The 21,000-nt window shown below is 33.3% G+C and overlaps 1 protein-coding gene across 4 annotated transcripts in view; it reads right to left on the bottom strand.

Annotated features, from left to right (window-relative positions):
* Positions 1 to 635: 635 nt before the first annotated feature.
* Positions 636 to 21,000, bottom strand: part of LOC106457815 (abl interactor 2-like) — a 31,877-nt gene continuing 11,512 nt past the window's right edge. For 2 of the 4 annotated variants that reach the window (XM_013917266.2, XM_022383864.1), the window contains 4 exons: positions 18,223 to 18,871; positions 13,622 to 13,663; positions 7,062 to 7,205; positions 636 to 3,429 (listed from right to left, as the gene is read on the bottom strand). In XM_013917266.2, coding sequence (XP_013772720.1) covers positions 3,266 to 3,429; positions 7,062 to 7,205; positions 13,622 to 13,663; positions 18,223 to 18,871 — 999 coding nt within the window. In that variant the 3' untranslated portion in view covers positions 636 to 3,265. Of the gene's footprint in view, positions 3,430 to 7,061; positions 7,206 to 13,621; positions 13,664 to 18,222; positions 18,965 to 21,000 lie in introns of all 4 variants that reach the window. The other 2 variants (XM_022383865.1, XM_022383863.1) reach the window with 2 other exon arrangements.

Genomic DNA, 21,000 nt, shown 5'->3' with positions numbered 1-21,000 from the left:
GTCTACTACAGTGTTCAGCTTCTTAATAACTGTCTACTACAGTGTTCAGCTTCTTAATAACTGACTACTACAGTGTTCAGCTTCTTAATAACTGACTACTACAGTGTTCAGCTTCTTAATAACTGACTACTACAGTGTTCAGCTTCTTAATAACTGACTACTACAGTGTTCAGCTTCTTAATAACTGACTAATACAGTGTTCAGCTTCTTAATAACTAACTAATACAGTGTTCAGCTTCTTAATAACTGACTAAGTTGATTTTACTTGTTCAAACAGAATTTTTAGAAATAAAAATATTTCATCCAGTCAAAATGTCTTAATGAAATTCTTGTGATAATGTTTCTTGAAAATCATGTTATGTTTAGGTATGTCTATAAGACAGACAAACCACATTCTTGGTTATGTAGATTATGGGTAAAAAGCTCTTATAAAGAGTACATTAGGAATTCACATCATCCAAACTTTCAAAGAAAAAAAAGTCATTATTATTATTATTTTTAGACATAGATATATTAGATTTATTTCTGTTTTACCAAGATAAAATTAATTTAGACAACAAATATTTGCTTGAAATTACAAGTTATTATATTTTATATAACAATAATAATTTTACACAAGAAAAACTTCACTTGTTTAAAAAAGTATTACTATAAAAAAATCTAAATAAAAACTCAAGTTTCATTACTATATACAACACATCTTAAGACATTTTATATTGTTTAAGTGAAGAATTACTACTTATAACATATAAGGGTTCAAACTGAAGGGTTTAAAGGCTCCAAATAATGATCAAACTCCTTCATTATCCCCAAATATTTCTATGGTTCCCCAAGGGAGGGGTGGTCTACACTTGAAAACAAAACTCTGTTAGTACACCTGATCATGGTACCTGAGCATGCTTGCCATGTTTGGTCCCATTAGTTTGTGTGCGGGTGGGTGGGAGGGGGGTAAACAGTTTCAAACATGGCATCTCTGACATCTGGAAGGAGAACAGGAACCCCAAGTTTGATGATGCCCACCATACCCAAGTGACATTTCAGGCATGTTTTAGCCTCAAGGCGGCTATGCCATATGGATAATAACACTCTCTGGGTCACCACAAGCCCATCTTCCAAATTTTGTCCTACTAGTTCCAAAACTGTGGGAGGAGTTTGTGGGAAAAAAACAAATAAATTCATAAAAAATTTTAATTAATACAGAATAAACAATTTTCTATAACTTTGTAATATTTCATTTTAAATACAGCAATATTCAAATAGGTTACAACACTGACTTCAAGTGCTTTCTGCAGTTTCTATCATATTCTTTAGACACAAAATATAAACACATCTACAGTTTAAGCAGGTCACAAAAATATGCTCAAGTCCTTTTAATTCAAATGCTACTTAAGAGTAAGTGTAATAAATCAAATGATAAGAAAATTATCTGATTTTTTTTATGTAATAAATTACAAAAGGGTTGGTAGCTACACATAAATGCCACACATTAAATGACTGTTTAAAAAAACAAAAAGGTCAGAAGAATTGTATTTGGTCCCCATGATAGGGGTAATAAATCCACTTAATAATTACAGCAGTTAATGAAAGATTTTAATTGCCTGTGTAAAATACATAATTGTGAAATTCTTCTAATTCTTTAAGTTAAAAACTGGTAAGCAAAAAATTTTGTACCTTTTAAATCGTATTAGTACTGAAAGTACTTCTAATTAGATCAGTTTAGAGTGCTCAAAATAACACTTGCAAGAACAAGTAGTTTCAAACTAACTTTTCATTTTTGATGACACTCTAATCTTACCATACATTGTTACAGTGTACTTTAACTAATACAGGATGCATTATTCAACTCCATATGCATGAAGAATAGTACAATAAATAAGATTGTCTTGAAGCACAAAATCATCGCAGTACCAATCAAAGTTAAGTTCATGCTCAATACAACTTTATGTGACTACTCGTTACTGAATGTTCACAAGCCTGTACATGCGACTTTATGAACATACCTTATTCAAAGAATTCCCACAAACCCTCCACATTTTTCTAAAGAAACAGAAACTGTAATAAAAGTTATCTGGCTTATCTTTTCCTCAAACATTTTAATGGGTTATTGTTTATTATCATGAGTTCTATGCTGAAAAAAACAAACTTAGTTTCCAAGTAATTATAAAACAGAAACAAAAACATTTTTAAATAGTATTTTCTTGCTAACAGAACTAGCTGATATTGTAATGACCGAAAATACTTTTATTGCTATCTTTCTTTGTTTCCATGAATCACTTTAAACTACTATTACACAAAACTCTAAAACAGCAATGATTTTTTATGCAATTTAACTTTTGTTTTAAATGTTACACTTTTAAGGTGTTATTAAACAAATGAACTACAACATATTTTACACAAATCAGTTAAAAATTCTAAACTGATCATTCTCTATAAGAATGTTATACAGAAACACTTTCATACTTTTTATTCCAACTTGCCATCTTTGCTTCGACAGATTTCCTTCCAAGAAGAACCTCATCAAGGTGAATGATAAATTATAAATACACACACATATATATTATTTCTATTTTATTACAGGTTAACAAATAGTTAGACCTCACCACACACAGTTACTTTAGTAGTTATACCAACATAGAAGTGTAAAAGATCATGTTTACAATGATACACCACTTTTAGTAGACTGAGTCTCAATATTTAAGAAAAACTCTTTCAGTAAATAATATTTTCAAGAATTCTAAAATATGATAAACACAATTAGAACTGTGTAAAAACGAATTTCTTGTCTGAGATGTTTAGAATGAAATGTGTTTACTAACAGTCATATCAGAATTAGATAATTTAAAGGCTCTTACTGTTTGGATGGTCTATACCGTTTGTATGACTTGTATATTGTTTTGTTTATCAAAAAAATGGCATGACAATCAAAGGCAAAGGTTTAATAACTTTCATATGTATTGAAGTTCAGTAGAAACCAGAAAAAAAGAAATTAGAAGAATAAAATCATCATACACCTAATATTCCCAACTCTGAAATGTCAGCGACAATTTGGAAATCATTTAACCACAAAGAGGACAGTATGTGTATCTACAGTGATTCTAATACTCTCGAAGAATAATATTACAGTACATACATATTATCTTCCTGAGACTGAAGAACACTAGAAAAAAATTATCAATGGAAATTACTTGACAATATTATTAGGCAAGTGTACAAAAAAGTTGTAATCTTTTTAGGATACTGACTTTGAGGAAATGCTTTAGTTAATTTACAAACATGGTTCCACATAGTTTCCAGGAAACAGACCTGTAATTCCATCACAAATTCCTTCATACCATCCATCATCATTCTTTTTAATTACATAAATCAAAGCATTTTCAGTAAAGGACAGCTCATCATCTTTGTCTGCCATATAATCATAGATAGCAATAACTGAAAACAACAGAAATAACAACAATAGATTAGAAATATGGGTTAGTACACAGAAATTACATACTTTAAAATTATTCTTTATTCTAAGGCTAAAAATATATCTTAGAAGTCTTATTCTATCTTTTAAACATAAATTACAAAAAGTGTTCACATATTCTTTGAGAATTTTATTTTAACAATGGTCATATTTCCATAAATGCATATAGCTTTCCTAACATTTTCTTTAGATTTGATTACCATTGATATTAGGTTAAAATCATTGTACATACACTGAGTAGCAGAACTCTATTACATAACCATGTTCTGTGACCATAACCAGCTTCAATATTTTATTTTTTACAAAATCAATGACATATCACTCACTTAAGGAGGCTGTATAAAAACAATAAAATAATTATCTATCTTGTATTACAGTTAGAAAAAATAATTACTATTAGTTATGTCAGATAAGTTTAAGGTTAAAATTTTGTTAAATCTTATTCCTAATAGTTTGTACACTAATTATACATTACTGAATAAAACTCAAAATTTCATATGTAAATGTATTTCTTGTGTAAATGTACAATAAAGTTGTAATTTTTTAAAGATATATACTTTATACATAAAGTGTTGTGCATGTTTATTAGAACACCCTATTGCTCCTGTAGTGTAGTTCTGATTTGTTGTGCCTATGAAATTAAACCATTGTAGCTTAAAATGGTGGAAAAAGCATCATAATAAGCAAATTAATAATATTTTCACTTTATTCATGATTCTTACGTGCTACACTTAGCTACAAATAATTAATTGCAGCCACTTTTTTAAAAGTTGCTCCATATACAAAGTAGTGCAACTACCACCAATGAAGGGTCACTGATAAGGAGTGGAATTCTCCGAAACTAGTCTGGCTCACAAACACACACCCCAATGAAAGAATAGACCATTTCAAGCTTTTGCTTGTTGTTAAACAAATGTTTAAACAACCCTATTCAAATATGTACCAGCTGCCCAGTGTCAGCTAACAATACTAAGAATTAAATTGTGGCAAAATATTACAAGTTCTTCAAATACCTATAGAATAATAGGTTTCTTTTTTGTGAGTGTAAAACACTTAAATACACCATTTCGATTTTTACATATGGCTCTTTAATTTCTGTACCAGCCATCACAGCTAAAAATGTGAGATTTTCACATTTGGAGACTTCTTTTATGCAGATACATGTGAGTATATAAGGGATGATGTTTTTGTTTTGTTTCAAAACATCATTCAGTACAATTACTATGTCATGAGGCTGTTACTAAAATACTAAAACAGAGAGAATGAACAGCCTTTGACAGAATCAGAGTAAAATCTTTATATGGTGCTGACTGAAGTTTAAGAAAAATTTAGAAATACCTTGGCTGTTCAATAAGTACTCTGAAGTGCACATTGGACAGATATATCATCCTTTTACATGAGACAAAGCAGGGGATGGAGAAAAATTTCAATGAAAGAAATGTTAAGATATTGAAATATCAGTTCCCACAACAACCAAAGAAAAACTGCAAAAAACCTTGATGATGGCATTTAAAAGTCACATGCAGATAAAGTTTCAAGAAGTACAGTGTCAAAAATGCTGCAGAAATGTGGTCTTTTGGGAAGAGTAATAGCAAAAAAAAAAACATAACTGAGCAGAGCAAAGAGACTAGCTTTGGTAAAAGAAAATGTAACCTAGTCTTTCAACCAGTGGCACAAGATGTCTTGGACAGATGAGTCTAAATCTGAATTGTTTGGTTCCAACTAGTAAGTATATGTTTACCAAAAATTCAACAAGAGGTTACAGAAGGAATGCCTTGTGCTAACAAACAAGCATGCAGGAGGCTCTGTTACGGATTAGACCATAACATCTGCAAATGGTGTTGGTCTTCTTCACAAAATTCATGGAGTCATGAATTAGCATAAATACAGTACATTAGTCTATCATGCTACAACCCTCTGTAAAACAGCAACTGGCAAAGAAAGAAAACCGAGATGATCTCCAGCAAACAGAATAACCACTGCAACAGATCTTAACCCCCATAGAACAGACTTTAGATTTGCTGGACTCCATGGTTGACAAAAGTATCAACTGTACTAAAGCAAGCCTCTGGACATAACTTCAGGAAAAGTGGAATCAAACTACACTAGAAATTTTGTGACACAGACACAATGTTACAGTGAAGTGAAAAGTAACCAAACTAAATATTAAGATTAAAGAATTTTAAAGACATTGTGTGTATAATAATTTTCAATATTTTCTTTTAATATTAATTTACAATAATTACAATTTAATTTGTATAGCATATCAATAACTATTTTGTGTGTTCAAAGTTTTCAGCTTATAGTTAACTTTTTTTTTCCTTTCACCTGTTAAGGATTTTTTCACAGTAAGTACATGCCTTTGTAAAGCACAAAATAGATCCAAAATATGTGATGAATATTTTGTATATTGTTCCTTTTTGTAAGATTTAAAGTGTTGTGTGGTCTGCAACATACTGGTATTATGTTTACAGTTCATCTTCATATATCACTCTTGTAGTGTTTTGAGCAATTTGAATGCTGCCTAACTTAGTCATAAAAGTTGCACTAAATAATGGTGAATTGAGTCTTGGTACCTGACAATTCTCATTGTGTTAATCGATAAGCAAAGAAAGTCAGAATTATTAAGAAGAGATATGATGACCTGTGAATGATCTTACAAACATTGTGTTAGTTTAGAATTTATATACTCTTACACTCAGTTCTCATGGCAATGTATTTGACTTAAGAAACTGTTTAAATTAACAGCTCTGTAGCAACAGTAAGGCTAACAAAAGGCCTAGCCATTTTATCACTGAGATAAGAAACCTAGATTCCCTGGAGAATGAACTGTGGAGCTTTAATGAGTTATTAAAATTTAATACTAGTGCATCTACAATAAATGAAGTTTATATTTCTCAGCAAATCTATGAGTCATCTATCACCATTTAAAAAATTCAACTTAAAACACAATAGACAAAATGGTAAATATTAGAGGTCAGCACAGGTACTCAAACCTGGGCTACTTTTGGGGTTTTAAAATACCTGACCCAAGTTTATTTTTATTACCTGGTTATCACTTATTAACTTGACAAAGTAAAATTGCAGTTGTAAGTGAGTTTCTGGCCAGCATAATAAAAATAATGTTGAAGCATGTTTTGCATCAGTAGTGGAGATTCTTAATTGGTGGAATATCAACATGGTGAGTACACCACAAAAATAATGTAGGCAACGTTGTATTAGGAAGTAAATTAGGAAGAAAACAACCTAGCTTCCTGCAGAGTTTATGTAAGTGCTAACTGTGTTGTCCACTAATAACATTAACATTTGTTATCAATTTAATTCAAGATTTTTTATATATTTCTTATTACCCAAAGAGGATTTGGATTTTCTAGTATTTTTAACAGAGATTCTCTGTTCCAGACTTTTTTACTCATGCTGAGCTCTATTAAGTATACACAAAAAAAACTTTTTTTGGGGAGGAAGATATTCTTACACTAATATTTAAAGTGCAAGATTTATCAGAAGAAGCTGAAAACAAAAGTTGGGATCAACAAACAAAGAGATCTAATTGTTGAGTGAATTTATGTAAATTCCTAATCTACACAACTCTCACCTTTTTCTATGTAAGTCTTAGGTGCCCAGTCTGGATCAGCTGAACTTCTTTGAGGTTGCAAAAATGCTGGAGGTGAAGGTGGTATGTAACCTCCAGGGTATATTCCTTCATGTTCAGGTGGTGGTGGGGGAAGTGGGGGAGACACTAGAATAATAATTTAATTAAGAAAGTGAACAGGTTCCAAACCTGTTAAAAGGCAGGTAGATGAACAGCAACCATAACTTTAATGATAACCTCTGCTAATGTACTTGACTTTGCCTCAAATGATGTGCTAGATTACACACACACACACACACACACACACACACATATATATATATATATATATTTGTAGAGTAAAATTTTATAAACTGGCAAGTCAATGTTATAGAGATCCAGTTTGCTCTATTTGACATTTGAACCAGGTATGTACTTGTATGTGTAAAAAGACAGCGAGAGAATTAAAATAAAAACTGAATAAGGGAATTAAACACAAGAGAAAAATGCAAGATTGCCTAAGTGTGGAGGCAAGCTTAAAGACAGAAACAAACGGATAGTTTAAGCACGATATAACAGTGAGTTCAGTTATGCTACAGTTTTTTTGTTACAAGAGATTGTGCATATAACTGGCTGCGAGAGAATGAGAGAGGGAAAGCTGAGCAGTGGCAGCAGTAAATTGCTTGTATAATATATAATGGAAAGTTTATTTTTGTAATGATAAACATCAGACATATAAGGAAACATACTTTTAAATATCTGTTAACCAAATTACTCTAATGTATTTTATTGTAAAGAATTATTTGTAACATATGGATAAATTATATTTCTGTATTTTTGTTTTGTTTTACTGACAAAATGCTTGATACTTTAAATTGAAATTATTTTACTCATAAATTGTTTAGTATAGTTATGTCTGCTTGACTTACATATTTATAATAAGCCATTATGACTGTACATATTACAAACTGAATATATTCTGCAGAATTTCCAAATTTCTCAGCATGTGTTTGTTTCAAATTTTGGAATATTTTTTTATGCATTTGAACTGCCTCTAGTTATAGGATTCTGCAACAGATAGTAAAGTGTCCGAGCACAGAAATGTGTCCCATTAAGCCAACCACATGGATGTATCTTTCTATGTACTTGTATATCACAGCAGAGAGGATGAAGGGAAAATGGTGGCCCCCAGCATCCGCCAAAATATATAAAAGATATATTTAATTGGGGAATTTTGTTAAAATATTTTATGTGACATGTATCAATGCTTTAGAATTCTTTACATTAGTGTTGTGTCATCTCTGGATTTCCCTTTTAAAAACATAAAATAGATATTTAATAGAGTATGAAAGTATACTTTTACACTCTAACTTTCTATTAATTAGTTTCATGGCAAGAGTTTACTCAGAGATGGAACATACACCAGTCAAACGTATAAGTAAATGTACTTGCTGACTCACAGATTACTATTTAGATATCATCTATTAACAATAATAAAATGGTATATTTATGTGTTATGTAATGCATTTGGATATATATGTACAGGTGTGAAATTAAACAGCTTGTTTTAGGTTACATTTCTGCTTACTTTATAAGGTAAAAACTACTTGCAGCTACTAAAATCTTGCCAATAAATATAAGTATAAACAACCACTATAACATAAACACGATATAACTAATATATTTGATATATATAATATTTCTTTCTTGGCCATTAGTTTGAGTTGAAGAAATGAATAATGGTGGAGAACAAAAAACAAACATATCACTACCCTGCCAATTATACAAATGAAATAAGTAATACAAATACAAACTGATATATGCAAGAGGAAGATAATGATTTCTGTAAATTTTAATATTATACCAATTTATTAATATTAATAACTCTTTGTAAATCTGAAAAATAACTTGACTTGCTTGCTACTTATCACTATGCAAAAAGAAAAATCCAAGCATTATCTTGAGGTTCATTTCACAGCTGTCAACTATACAATTTCTTGCACAAAATATTACACTTCATATGACTTTCTACAGAACTTGTAGTAAAAACCTTTATTAATGATTGCTTAAGTAATAAAAGTTATAATTTTCCTATACTAAAAATGTATTTCCAATAGCTACTTACTTCTGCTTACAAAATTAGCTATTCTTGTTCAGTGTTGCCTTCTATATGCAAACTTTTTCCTTATGTGTGCCACAAGCCTTCCACTCCCACCTATTGGAAGTGAAAGATTCTGACATGTCTCTCAAGCAAATCATCATGCATCACCTCCTCACCAATTGAAGCATAACATGCTCATTCATGCATGTGACTCCCTCTACACTCCTCTACTGAACTATCACCTTGAAGTCTGGCAGAAGATGTCAGCACTGGAGAAATGTGCAGAGGAAGTGTGAGAGGAGGCAAGTGCCTATCAGAAATACATTTTCACTAAGGAAAATTATAACTTCCGATACGATACTTACCTCCTCTCAAAAGATTAGCTAGAATCCCACATTGATAAGGAGGAGGGACCAGTGTGAGGATACGACAGAAATACCCCCTGAAAGCATCCGAAGGATGCCCCTAGAAATGAGAGATTCAGATCCTAAAAGGGTAGGATGAGGATCATCCCATCTTCCCCTCAAATTCAAGAACCGGGGATCTGAGAATTACTCTGATTCCCGAGTACGACACGAGGATAAACTCTGAGCTATTGATCTGGGAACTTGACATCTGGTATTGGAACTCCCCCAACTGTGAAACACGCCAGTATCATCCTAATGGCAATAACATCTCTGTAAGAAGAGAGGACGAGGGATAGCCAAGGACAGAACCAGAACAATCTCATGTACCACCGCTGTGACCCACAACACAGTCGGAGGAAATCGAGGGAGGAAGATAGACAACCCAGAAACCTGTGTTAGGGATTATGTTGATCGGTTCACTTTAAATCCAAAATCTGCCTGTGGGGTATCAATAAGGAGCAATCAGGAGGACCAGACAAGAAGTGGAGTGGATGAGAGAAATCAGCCAATGAAGTATTCAGATGGGCAGGTACAAATAAAGATACTTGTGTGACCAATCCTGGCTAAAGGCATCGACTGTCAGAACCTGGGGAAGAGGTATAGGTAACCAAAAGAGAAGTAACTTGTTGTTGAGGCCTGTATCAAAGGCATCCACATGGAGAGAACCCCACTGATGGCAAAGATCCCTGAAAACAAGGGGATCTAATGACCTTTCTGTGGGATATATCTAGTCAGGGAGTGAAAGATGATCCATAACCAGAGTGAAAGCCCCTGGCACATGACATGCTATAAGATGAATGTGAAGTGCATGGGCCCAGTATAAAAGATCCAACAGAGATCTCTGAACCGGGTGCCCTCTTGGTGGTTGATATGTCATTACTGTAGAATTGTCTGAATGAACCATCACCAGACAATGTCAGGCAAGAAGAAGGAAGTGATGCTAGAAGTTGAAGAACATTGATATGCAAAGTGATTTTGTCCTTGAAGGGATGCATCCATGAAAAGATGTAGATACAAACACTAGGGAGGAAGTTGCACGCTTGCTGATTTATGGGCTTTGTCCAATCACTAAAGCAGATCATCTCACAGGGGAAAAGGAAGGGTAATTGGGGTGGAAAGAGGATCCTGAGCAAGGTTCCATCAGTCATGAAGTGCTCACTGAAGGGATCTCATATGGGCATGACTGAGGGGGGCAAAGGCAATAGAACCCCATGAGCAGTAAGTGACTGAGCCAAGAGGGCATAGCAAACCAACAGTTCCATTCAACAAAGTCATAAAGGAGAAGGTTGGGCCCGACTGAAATGAGTGTTGAAAAAGATCCCCAAATTGTACAAGATACTGAGTGGGTCTGAGGAAAGACTTCTCCAGTTTGATCAACTAGCCAATCCGATCCACCACAGAAAGGAGCTGCTGAATATGATTGGCCGATTCCAGTTTGGAATGAGCCAGAAGAAGCCAGTCATTCACGTAAGAATGAGATCGCAGCCCCAGAGCAAAAGCTCTGACTACTCGGCAAAATGCATAAAGTGCCACGGCAAATCTGAAGGGAAAGGCCCGAAATTGTTAAACCACCCCGAGATGGACAAGATTGAGGTGATATCGATATATGTAGGATAGCATTGGAGCATTCATTTTGGTCATCCACAACCCTGGAGAAAGTGCCCATCTCAGAGTAAGAAAAGATGCCATGGAGAACTGTGGTAGGGAAACAAAGCGGTTGAGGTGAAATAACTCGATTACTGGCTGCCAATCTCTGGTTTTCTTGGGGACAATGAAAAGGCAGGAATAACAATACTAGGAAGGATAGGGAACAGGTTCTATGGCTCGCAGTAAGAACAATACCCAAACCACTTCCAACAGATGCTGACTAGTCACAGGATCTCGAGGAGGAGGGAAAGAAACAGGGTAAGGAGAGACAGGAGGTAGGGAAAGAAGCTGAACAATGACTCCTTCTGACAGAACCTGAAACACCCATTGATCACTGATGAAGGAATTCCAGCAATGAGGAAACTTGAACAGCTAAGCTCCCACCAGACCAGAACCCACTGGGTAGTCACTGGTACTGGTGGTGATGGGGAGTATGTCATTGAGGAAAGCAAAAAGAAAAAGTACCCCAAGTAGAAGGGATGGATAAGAGCTGGGAAGGGGAAGACAAATGGGCCATGATATTCGTAAGGGTGGATTGTTGTTGGACCGATGTCACCCAATACTCTAGAGTATCTGGGACTGTATCAAAAACATAATGCCTTAGAAATGGAGCCATATGTAAATCCCTAAAAACTGACAAATGATTCAGGAACCACCACCCCCATATAGGCAGTAAGAAACCTAAAAACTGCTAGTCTAAAAATGGGTAGTCAGCACAATGGTAGGAAAGTTCATGGGGCACTGCATGTTAATCTCCTCACTAAACTGCGAAGTAAATTGATCAGCATGAACCCGAATATCAGGTGAGGGAGGAAAAGGAAAAAAGGGTTGGGAAGATTGTTCATGCAGTAAGGAAGGACAAGGTACATAAGAAATAGGCAAAAGGGATAAAACGTTACAAACATGAAACACAAAATCCATAAAACTGTATTAGGCCTAGCCGACTCATCGAGTTGGAAATGGTAAGGAATGACAAAATCTAGAGGAGGAAAAAGATGACTGAAGCTCTCGTCAGCCTGCACAGGGACAGCCTGTTCTGGAGGAGCCTGAGTGATGTCCAGGGACAAAAGTTGTCCCATGTAACATTCAATCTCCTGGCGTATAAAAGCAGATAAATCAACCGTCGGGTTGCCCACATCTGAAGCCTGAGAAAAAATGCTGGTTGCTGGTGTAACCTCCGAAGTGGTAACGTTAACTTCAAAATTCATTGCACAGAAACGTCCAACAAATTCGAGTGCAGAAGATAAGGCGACTAGAATTAACTGATAAATACTAATAGAAAAAAAATATAGGATGAACGAATGCAAATTCGAGTGTGATGCATTAAACAAAGAAAAATGCACATCCAAACAAATGTGCTGCCAAACGAGAAGAGATACTTTGGTAGAGGAGTGTAGAAAGAGTCACGTGTCATATGAGCATGTCATGTTCCTGTTGATAATGAGGTGACGCATGATGATTTGCATGAGACGTGTTAGAATCTTGCAATTCCAATGGGGGGGGGAGCAGAAGGATTGTGGTATGCATAAATAAAAAGTTTGCATACAGAGGGCAGCACTAGATGAAAATAGCTAATCTTGTGAGCGAAGGTAAGTACTATATTGGAATACTATAAACATGAATGTATAATCTTTAGGTAAAATTGAGGCCATAAAGATTCTGCAACAACTCTTTCTGTGCTCAGTGTTAAGGTATCACACAAGTTTCATAATAATGTTATAAGGTGAACAAAAATGACTAGACTAATTCATACACATTCCTTGTTGTTGTTGTTAATAGTCATTATCAATTTTAAAACTTCTGTACTTCATTGATGCGATAATAATTTAAGACCCACCCAGCATAATATGTACTAAAAATTAAAAAGAATATGTACTGTATGTGAAAGATCATTCTAATACAATAATTCTCTACATAAATGCTTAAGGGTGAGATTCTGAAAGCTACATTATAAACAAACTGTACTGTAGTTTTCAATTTTGTTCAGAAGTGGATCCAAAATTTGAAACAAGTGACACAATCTGAAACCTGGGAAAATATGACTTCGTTTCATCTTACTTTTGAATTTATCTTTGACCAGGAATGATGCAAAAATGGTAAAAGTTTAGAATACAGGACAGTATGTTACATAGCATACACATCAAACACAGAAATTTGTTTAATCAGCTTGCAAAAAGAAATTATAATGAATTTTTCAGTATCAGAACACAAGATTTTAATACTGTCATACATTTATAACAGTAGTATCTAGTATTGACACTAACAATAAGCTAAAAATAGTTTGTAATTGTAAAGAAGCACAGATAAATAAATTTTGCATGTGTTAAAAATGTTTTAGCATGAAAGACGCAATTCTTTGTTATACAGTAAATTTTGATCATTAAGTTAACTATTTAATTATTCACAGAAGTTCCTTGTCATGAACTTACCATTTCCTGAGTAATCCCTGGAGGTCAGGTGGGGTGGGGGCTCTGAAAACAAGCAGTCATGCATACTACAAAAGAAACTTCCACATACTGACTCATTCACAATGAAACAAATAGGACAATACCTTATCTAGTTTACTTCCATGCTTAAGACCACTGACCCAAATGTAAAAGAATATGTCTCGTTCACCACAAGGAAGGGAGATATAAACTGATAAACTTATGTAAATTACAATAACTACTTTAAAATGTTTCAAAAACCAAGCAAATATGATTTTCTGCAGGGTTAAAATGTAAAAATGAAATGCGTTTAATATGAAAGAACAATGCTAAATATCCCATTCATATAAGATAAAAAACATGCAGGATGCATCTTCATAATTGTTAATGTAATTATTTATATGCAATTACTAATAGTACTTGTGAAAAAAAAAAAAATTAAAGTATAATAACTTTTTCATTTGGGTCTTATTTTTAATTCATGCATGAATTGCAACAATTTCATGAATGATGATACTTAAGCTTTAAAACACTATTGTATATCAAAAACTACAAAAAGTCTAAATAATGATGTTGAAGTATCAGAAGTCATGATATATAGTCGGTTTGCTAACTAAGAAAAGCAGAGAAGCGTACAGCTATTTTACACTTTTATTTTGTTGTATTTCTTCATGTTCTGATCAAGATTGATGAGTGACCAGTTAGTATGGTTAAGAATTTTTTTAGTGCTAAAAATATGTTTTAAATTTCATCTTAAATAGGTTAGTATGGAAAAATTTTACTTAAAGTAGCAAGAAAAACAGAACAGAAACATCAAACTCTACTTTATAGTGGTGCTATCACAAGAAATATGAATTTTCATGAGTATAATATTTATTTAGGTGTATCCAAGTAAATTACATAATATGAAGTAATAAGCATCCATATACAATATTATAGAACACTGGCTGAGATACTATAACACATGCCTAAGAATTTAAATTTCATAAAAGTTGTTTTGGTTTTAACAATGGATTTTCTATAATACAGCTATGTCGATTTCAAAAAAAAAAATTTTCTATCACGTAAGGATTTTTTTACAAATTGGGAAGAAAAAAACTCTTACTTAGATCAAATTATTATTTTGTTTACCACAATGAAAATTTTTATTATTATGTTTGTAAATAAACTGAAGAAAAGGGAAAAACACTGATGTCAAATGAATATGCATCCTCATTCATCTCGAGTTTTTTGCGAAATCTGTGAATTTTAGTCTCAAAACTACGTGCTGTAGTCTTTCTTTTATGTATTTCATCTGGAGCATCTTGTTTCAATGACCAGCCATAATCAGCCATCATGTTGATGTTCCACCTTCCCCGATACCTCCTCTCCATTTCCCTGATGTCTTGATGAAACCTTCCCACTTGTTCTTCACTGATGGTACAAAGATTCTTAGGAAAATAGTCCATATGCGAGTGTAATAAATGAACTTTCAAGCTAATATTACAACCCAACTCTTTGAATTTATCAAGCATGTTATTGACAATATTTGTGTAATTTGGGTCCTTTTTGTTTTCTGTCTCATAAACATTTGTCCATAATATCTTAAAAGGCAATCCACACTTCTTTTTCAATTTTCCTCACTGTCCTTTCGAACTGTTCATCCGATGTCAACTTCCTAATCTGAGGCTTAACAAAAATCCCTTCTTTAAGTTTCACTTCTGAAAGAGCTATGAATTGCCCACATAGATACTTGAAACAATTGCCATCTTTGTCTAAGGCCTTTACAAACTGCTTCATCAAGCCCAGTTTTATGTGAAGTGGAGGTAATAGGACTTTCTTTGTGTTAATGAAACTTTCACGTTCAACGTTCTTCGATCCTGGTATCAGGCTGACTCTGTGTGGCCATTACTTCTTTATTCATACTTATTTTGTGCTCTGCTGTCCCATTCACACAAAAAAACATGGAACTTAGTATAACTGGATTGTTGACTCAACAACATACAAAGGACTATTAAGTCTCCACAAAGTAGCCAACCATGTTTTTTGTATTTGACCTTATTAAGAAGTTCGATATTTTTGTTCGTTTCCTTCAAGTGAACCGAATGAGCAAAAGAAACAGATGCATATATGTTACCATTGTGAAGGAGAACACCTTTTAGACTTCTTTAGGAGTAATCAATGATCAATTGTTGCTCACTTGGTTCATAGACTGAAGCTCCTAGTATTGATATTAATTCAGCAATATTGTTGCAATAAACCATAAAACCTTCTTGCAAAAAGTTTGCTATAATCTTTTGTTGCCATAGCATGACATTCAGTGTGTCATGCCCTCTAGAGTGGTAACAGTAAAATGGAAAGAAATTTATGACTGACCAATGTTTTTTTTTGGTCTGGAGACATGTCAAGAAGATATTTTTTGTTTTGGTAGTTAAAATTCTAAAATTAAGAGGAATTGACTATAAATTCTCTAAACTGTAAGAAAGCAGCATGTCAATGGTTTAAAATCTTGCTCCAGGTTACATTAATTACTTCATGTGCTGGGAGGAAAATGGAATGTTTTTTTAGTATGTTTAAATCCTCATTAAATTGTAACTTTGATGTACACTGGCTAATCAACTTATTGGAAACTATGAACACTTTCAGACTTGGGCCTGACCTGAGCTTCTGATGTAAATTAGATTCATTGCATGAGGTAGTAAGTGATCCTTGGTGCACTATAAATGACCGAGACAAACACATTTTAAGTCAGTCTAACATATAAAGGAAAAGGCAAAGATATTGCAGTGTTCAAAAGAAGGACTGTAGTGGGTGCCACAGTCATTAAAACAGTTTAATTGGTAGAATGTTCCAAGATATCAGTCATTTGAATCTATTAGCAATGGAAAAAAGCTGAATGTCTGCTGAGAAGGAATTGTGGTTTCAAACACATAATCACAAAAAAAGTGGTTATACAGGAGGTAAAGTCCAACCACCATCAAACATTCAGTACAAGGCAGTCCACACCCATCTCCAGCTATACTTTGTGAGGGAAGTTCCAACAAATTGATTACGGCAGTAGGAGACCAGTGCATAAACCAATGAATTCAGTTAACAAGAAAATAATATCTCAAGTGGTGTAAAGAACATAGAAACTGGACTAATAAGAAACAAATGGTGAGAAATGATGTGGTCCAACTAATCATTCTTTACTTTTTTTGGTGTAGGTTGAGAAGACAGATTTGGAAAAAGCCACAAAGATAAATCACCATTCTTGTGTGGTCACAACTGTTCAAATCTTCGGTGGTGGAAACATGCTTTGGGAGCATGTTTCCTCAAATATACCAGGCTTCTTGGTCTTTTTAGAAAGCAGAATAAATGCCACAGTTTACTCCAGCATCATTTCTGATTAAGTTCACCCAACAATACTTAATGTGTACGCTGATGGGAACAGCTACTTTTAAGAAGACAATGCTTCCATCCATCATGCCAAAATTATGCATGCATGGTTAGATGAAGATTATGGAGACATAATGACTACAATAATCTCTGAGGGGGAATTGTGGCTTCAAACAGATAAGGACACAAAGAGGTTAAACAGGCAGTATGGTCTAACTACAAGCAAACAATGAGCTTGAAAGACACAATCATCATCATTATCTTCTGCTTACTTTGTTCCATGAATATTGTACAATACTAATTACTATTAATATCCAATCATAGCAAGCTATGAACTTAGAGCAAAACTAAAAATCAACCTGTCAATCAGTATAGCTAATTAAATATCATTTCCTTACATACTTTAGAATGCATTGTATCATCAGTTGGGTACCCTCACTGTTATTGATTTATTTAGTCATAATCCTAATACTATCTCAAGTTTTAGCCAGCTTAGGAAATTTAGGTTATTCCTAAATACATATATATTGTGCTAACAATGTAAAACTACCTCTATGATAGAAGCATAATTAAAATAAAATTAAAAACTCCTTAAATTTCATATATTAAGTAGTATAACCAATACTGTTAATGAAAGTAACAATAAATAAATAATATAGTACACCTTACTTAGGGAACAGCAAAACACTAGCTACTGCAGAAGTAAATTCCTTTGAAAAATAACGTAGTATAACATGTTTGATTTTTCTCCAATCCTCCCTAACATGTCTTTTGACCAATGCATTAAGCCACTCACACTGTCGAATGTTAGAGGAAGTTAACATCTGTGACAAACTTATTATGACATGTAACTGTTTAAACTGTGTCAAGTTAGTAGCAGTAATTTTCCTACACACAAACAAAAGCTGTGATTGGTTTTATTCTCGTTCAGCAGACTATTAAGAAACATCTCAACAAACCAAACATACATCTTGTTTGAAGGATCATCTGCAAGTCTTTTTCATATCTCTAGTATAAAAGGTTTGAGCGTTTAAAAATATTCTCTAACATGCCAACTGGGTACCCATCTGGATCTTGAACAGTACACATTGGAGGACTTATTTCAGTAAAATAAAAAGGGCTTGGTAACCCAAATAATATGTAATTTAAAATATTAATGAATAGCAAATGTTTCTCCAAATCTTGTATTACATCACATCAAATTTATAATATTTATTTTCTAATATTTTGTAAAATTTTAAACTTACCAGGGAGACTATCAGTTGATAACGTCATTGATACATCTGGCATGGGTGGAGGTGGAGGAGTAGGAGAGGAAGGACCCATGGAGCCCAGATTCTGTTGAAGGTGTGACATTGGATGAACCATACCTACTTGAGGTTGTTGTGCAGAAATGTTGGATAAGGACTGAGGTTGGTTGCCCACTGCAGGAAGGGTGGAATAACCACTACCTCTTCTTGTTTCCTGTGCTCTTGGGTGGCCAATAGGAAAATTTGGTGCATAATTGCTGGGAACTTGTGGTGGAGCTATAGGTGGAGCTGGTGTTCGATATTCACGATTTCCACGAGAAAGACTTCCTCCACTTCCACTTGTGGCTCGTACTGGTTGAGGTGGTGTTGGGGGTTTAGTAGTTGGAGCAGGTCCTGCACTACTAGGATTTATATGTCCTGGTACAACTTGTGAAGCAGCACGCTTTAAACGGGGGTTGCTTGAAGTAGTTCGTACTCCATGACCAACATCATCCAAGACACTGAAGTCTATTGGTTTACGAGTATATTTAATTGGGCGTTCAGGATTAGCAGGCGCTAGAATTTTATGTTGGCGAGTTGTACTTTTATTAGTAGTCAGGATTCCAATCTCTCGACGTGCAACTTTTTCCTTGTGAATCATTACTGTCTGCAATATATATATTGCAAAGACATCTTTACACATTCAACAAGAACACTCCTTATAATTTTGGCACCTACACATCTTATTTTCCTAATGTATCTATAAAGATAACAGGATACTATTTAGATAATAATAATAATAATAGTAAATATTTCCTGAATTTACAATGCTATGGATTAGTATACACATATATATTACAAGAGTAAACCAAAATATAGAACTATTTAAAACTATCTGTTGTTCACACAGTCTGCACAAGAAGTTTCAAAATTTATATAATTCACAAGTGAATGAAATGTGGTATTCCTGAAACATCTTTTGGGAATGAAATTGCACCCTCAAAATACAACCATTTTTAACACAATTTAAAGACCAGTGAATCTTAGCTTGCACAACAGAAGAGCTGTTTATTCTATTTATTCCTGAGAGTTGTCATTAATCTAATTATTTGGTGTTTATATTAAATTATATTAAATATTGTGCTTCAGGCCTTCTTGCATTATAATGTTATTTGAAGCAACACTTACTAATAATTAAACAACTTCAAGTTACAGTCTCTTGGTCTGCTGTAAAAAACACAATCACAAATGTATATAAATATTCCACTGTTTCATAAATATACTTTAGGCCCACAGCTTAGATTATTTTTCAACACTAAACATTTTGAGTGACAATATCTATATATATTTCTGTCTACTTGATAGTTAGCCATGCTAGCTGAAAGCTTCACTTAGTGGTGAGAATTAGTAAGCATAAGCAGATATTTCTGAAAATATATGATTTCTGAAACTCCAATAGATAAATGTAGAGTGAATTTGAATTTAATATTTGAATTCTTCAATGAACAAACTTTTATGTGACAGGAGAACAGTGAACTTTTTCACACTGTTTCTTGGAAATACACAAATCTGTTGAATTGTGTTCTTAACCCTATACACTTTTGGTGACTGATGGTGTAAGTGTAGATTGATTAAAAGACTATCTGTGCCAGCACCTATAGCTAAAGTTAAGTAGTTAATAAGAATAATTTGTTAACAGTACATATAAATACAGACGAAATCTGGAGTAAAATTTAACATTAAAATAACTTTACGAGTATTTTTTTTAAATTAAAATCAATGGAAAAAAAAACAGTATCAGAAAAATATCAGTAACAAATGCATCAAGTTATATTGTGCATGGTTTATGTTACAAATATTCAGATTTTTCTAAAAACAAATATAGTGAAACAGGCGATGACAAGAGTGAGCACTTCATAAAAAGAGAACTTAGTTTAAAGAAAAGAACATAAATATTTTCACTGCTTATTTAATTAACTCTTAGATATATCCATTAAAGATAACTTTCTCTAAGAATTTCACTTTAGAATTGTTTAAGTAGGTTAAAAAGAAAACCAAATTAACAAACACTACTAAGCATAACATGATTTAATACTTTGTAACCTTTAAATACTTCAAAATTTCTGTATTATTGAGTTCATTTATGCAAAAAGGTAAGATCTCTTTCATTATTCATAGAAAATTTGTATGAGGAACAATTTTTTACTAATAAATGTTGCAGTGTCCACAATCTCAACATTAATCTTAAAGTGAAAACAATGCACTAGAAAAATAAGCAATACTTTTCTGATGTCATTTCTTAAGAAAATATATTTTTTTCAATGTTAAACACTTAAAATATAGCATGCGAGGACCTACTCAGTCTCATTTTTTATACCTGAAATCAATTTTTTCCTCCTATTATCTCATTTGTATTCAAAACTTGGAATAATATTCTAATTTCTCACTTACCTATTTGTCATGCACAAAGATCTATAACAGTGGTACCTCTGTTATAGGTTATAATAATACATACATTCCTAGCCAATAATCAAATAACATTTAAATAATGGTAAAAACACTTATTCATGATATTAATCTTACTCAGTTATCTTAAAAACACTGGTTTCCAGAAGACATATATGCTAGAAATGAACTCTTAGTCACTGATATTTCCTATTAACACTTAGCAAGTTGTTCTAAAGGTAAAAACCTTCACTTTTAGAATTTATCTGTCCTAAACTATAAAATATATTCTAAATTATCTTAAAAAACTGGTTTCCAGAAGACATATCTGCTAGAAATGGACTCTTAGTC

Source organism: Limulus polyphemus, unplaced genomic scaffold (genome assembly GCF_000517525.1).
Source record: "Limulus polyphemus unplaced genomic scaffold, Limulus_polyphemus-2.1.2 Scaffold377, whole genome shotgun sequence".
Taxonomy (NCBI): Eukaryota; Metazoa; Arthropoda; class Merostomata; order Xiphosura; family Limulidae; genus Limulus; species Limulus polyphemus.
Note: the sequence above shows the minus strand (reverse complement) of the source record. Positions and strands in the feature narration are given on the sequence as shown.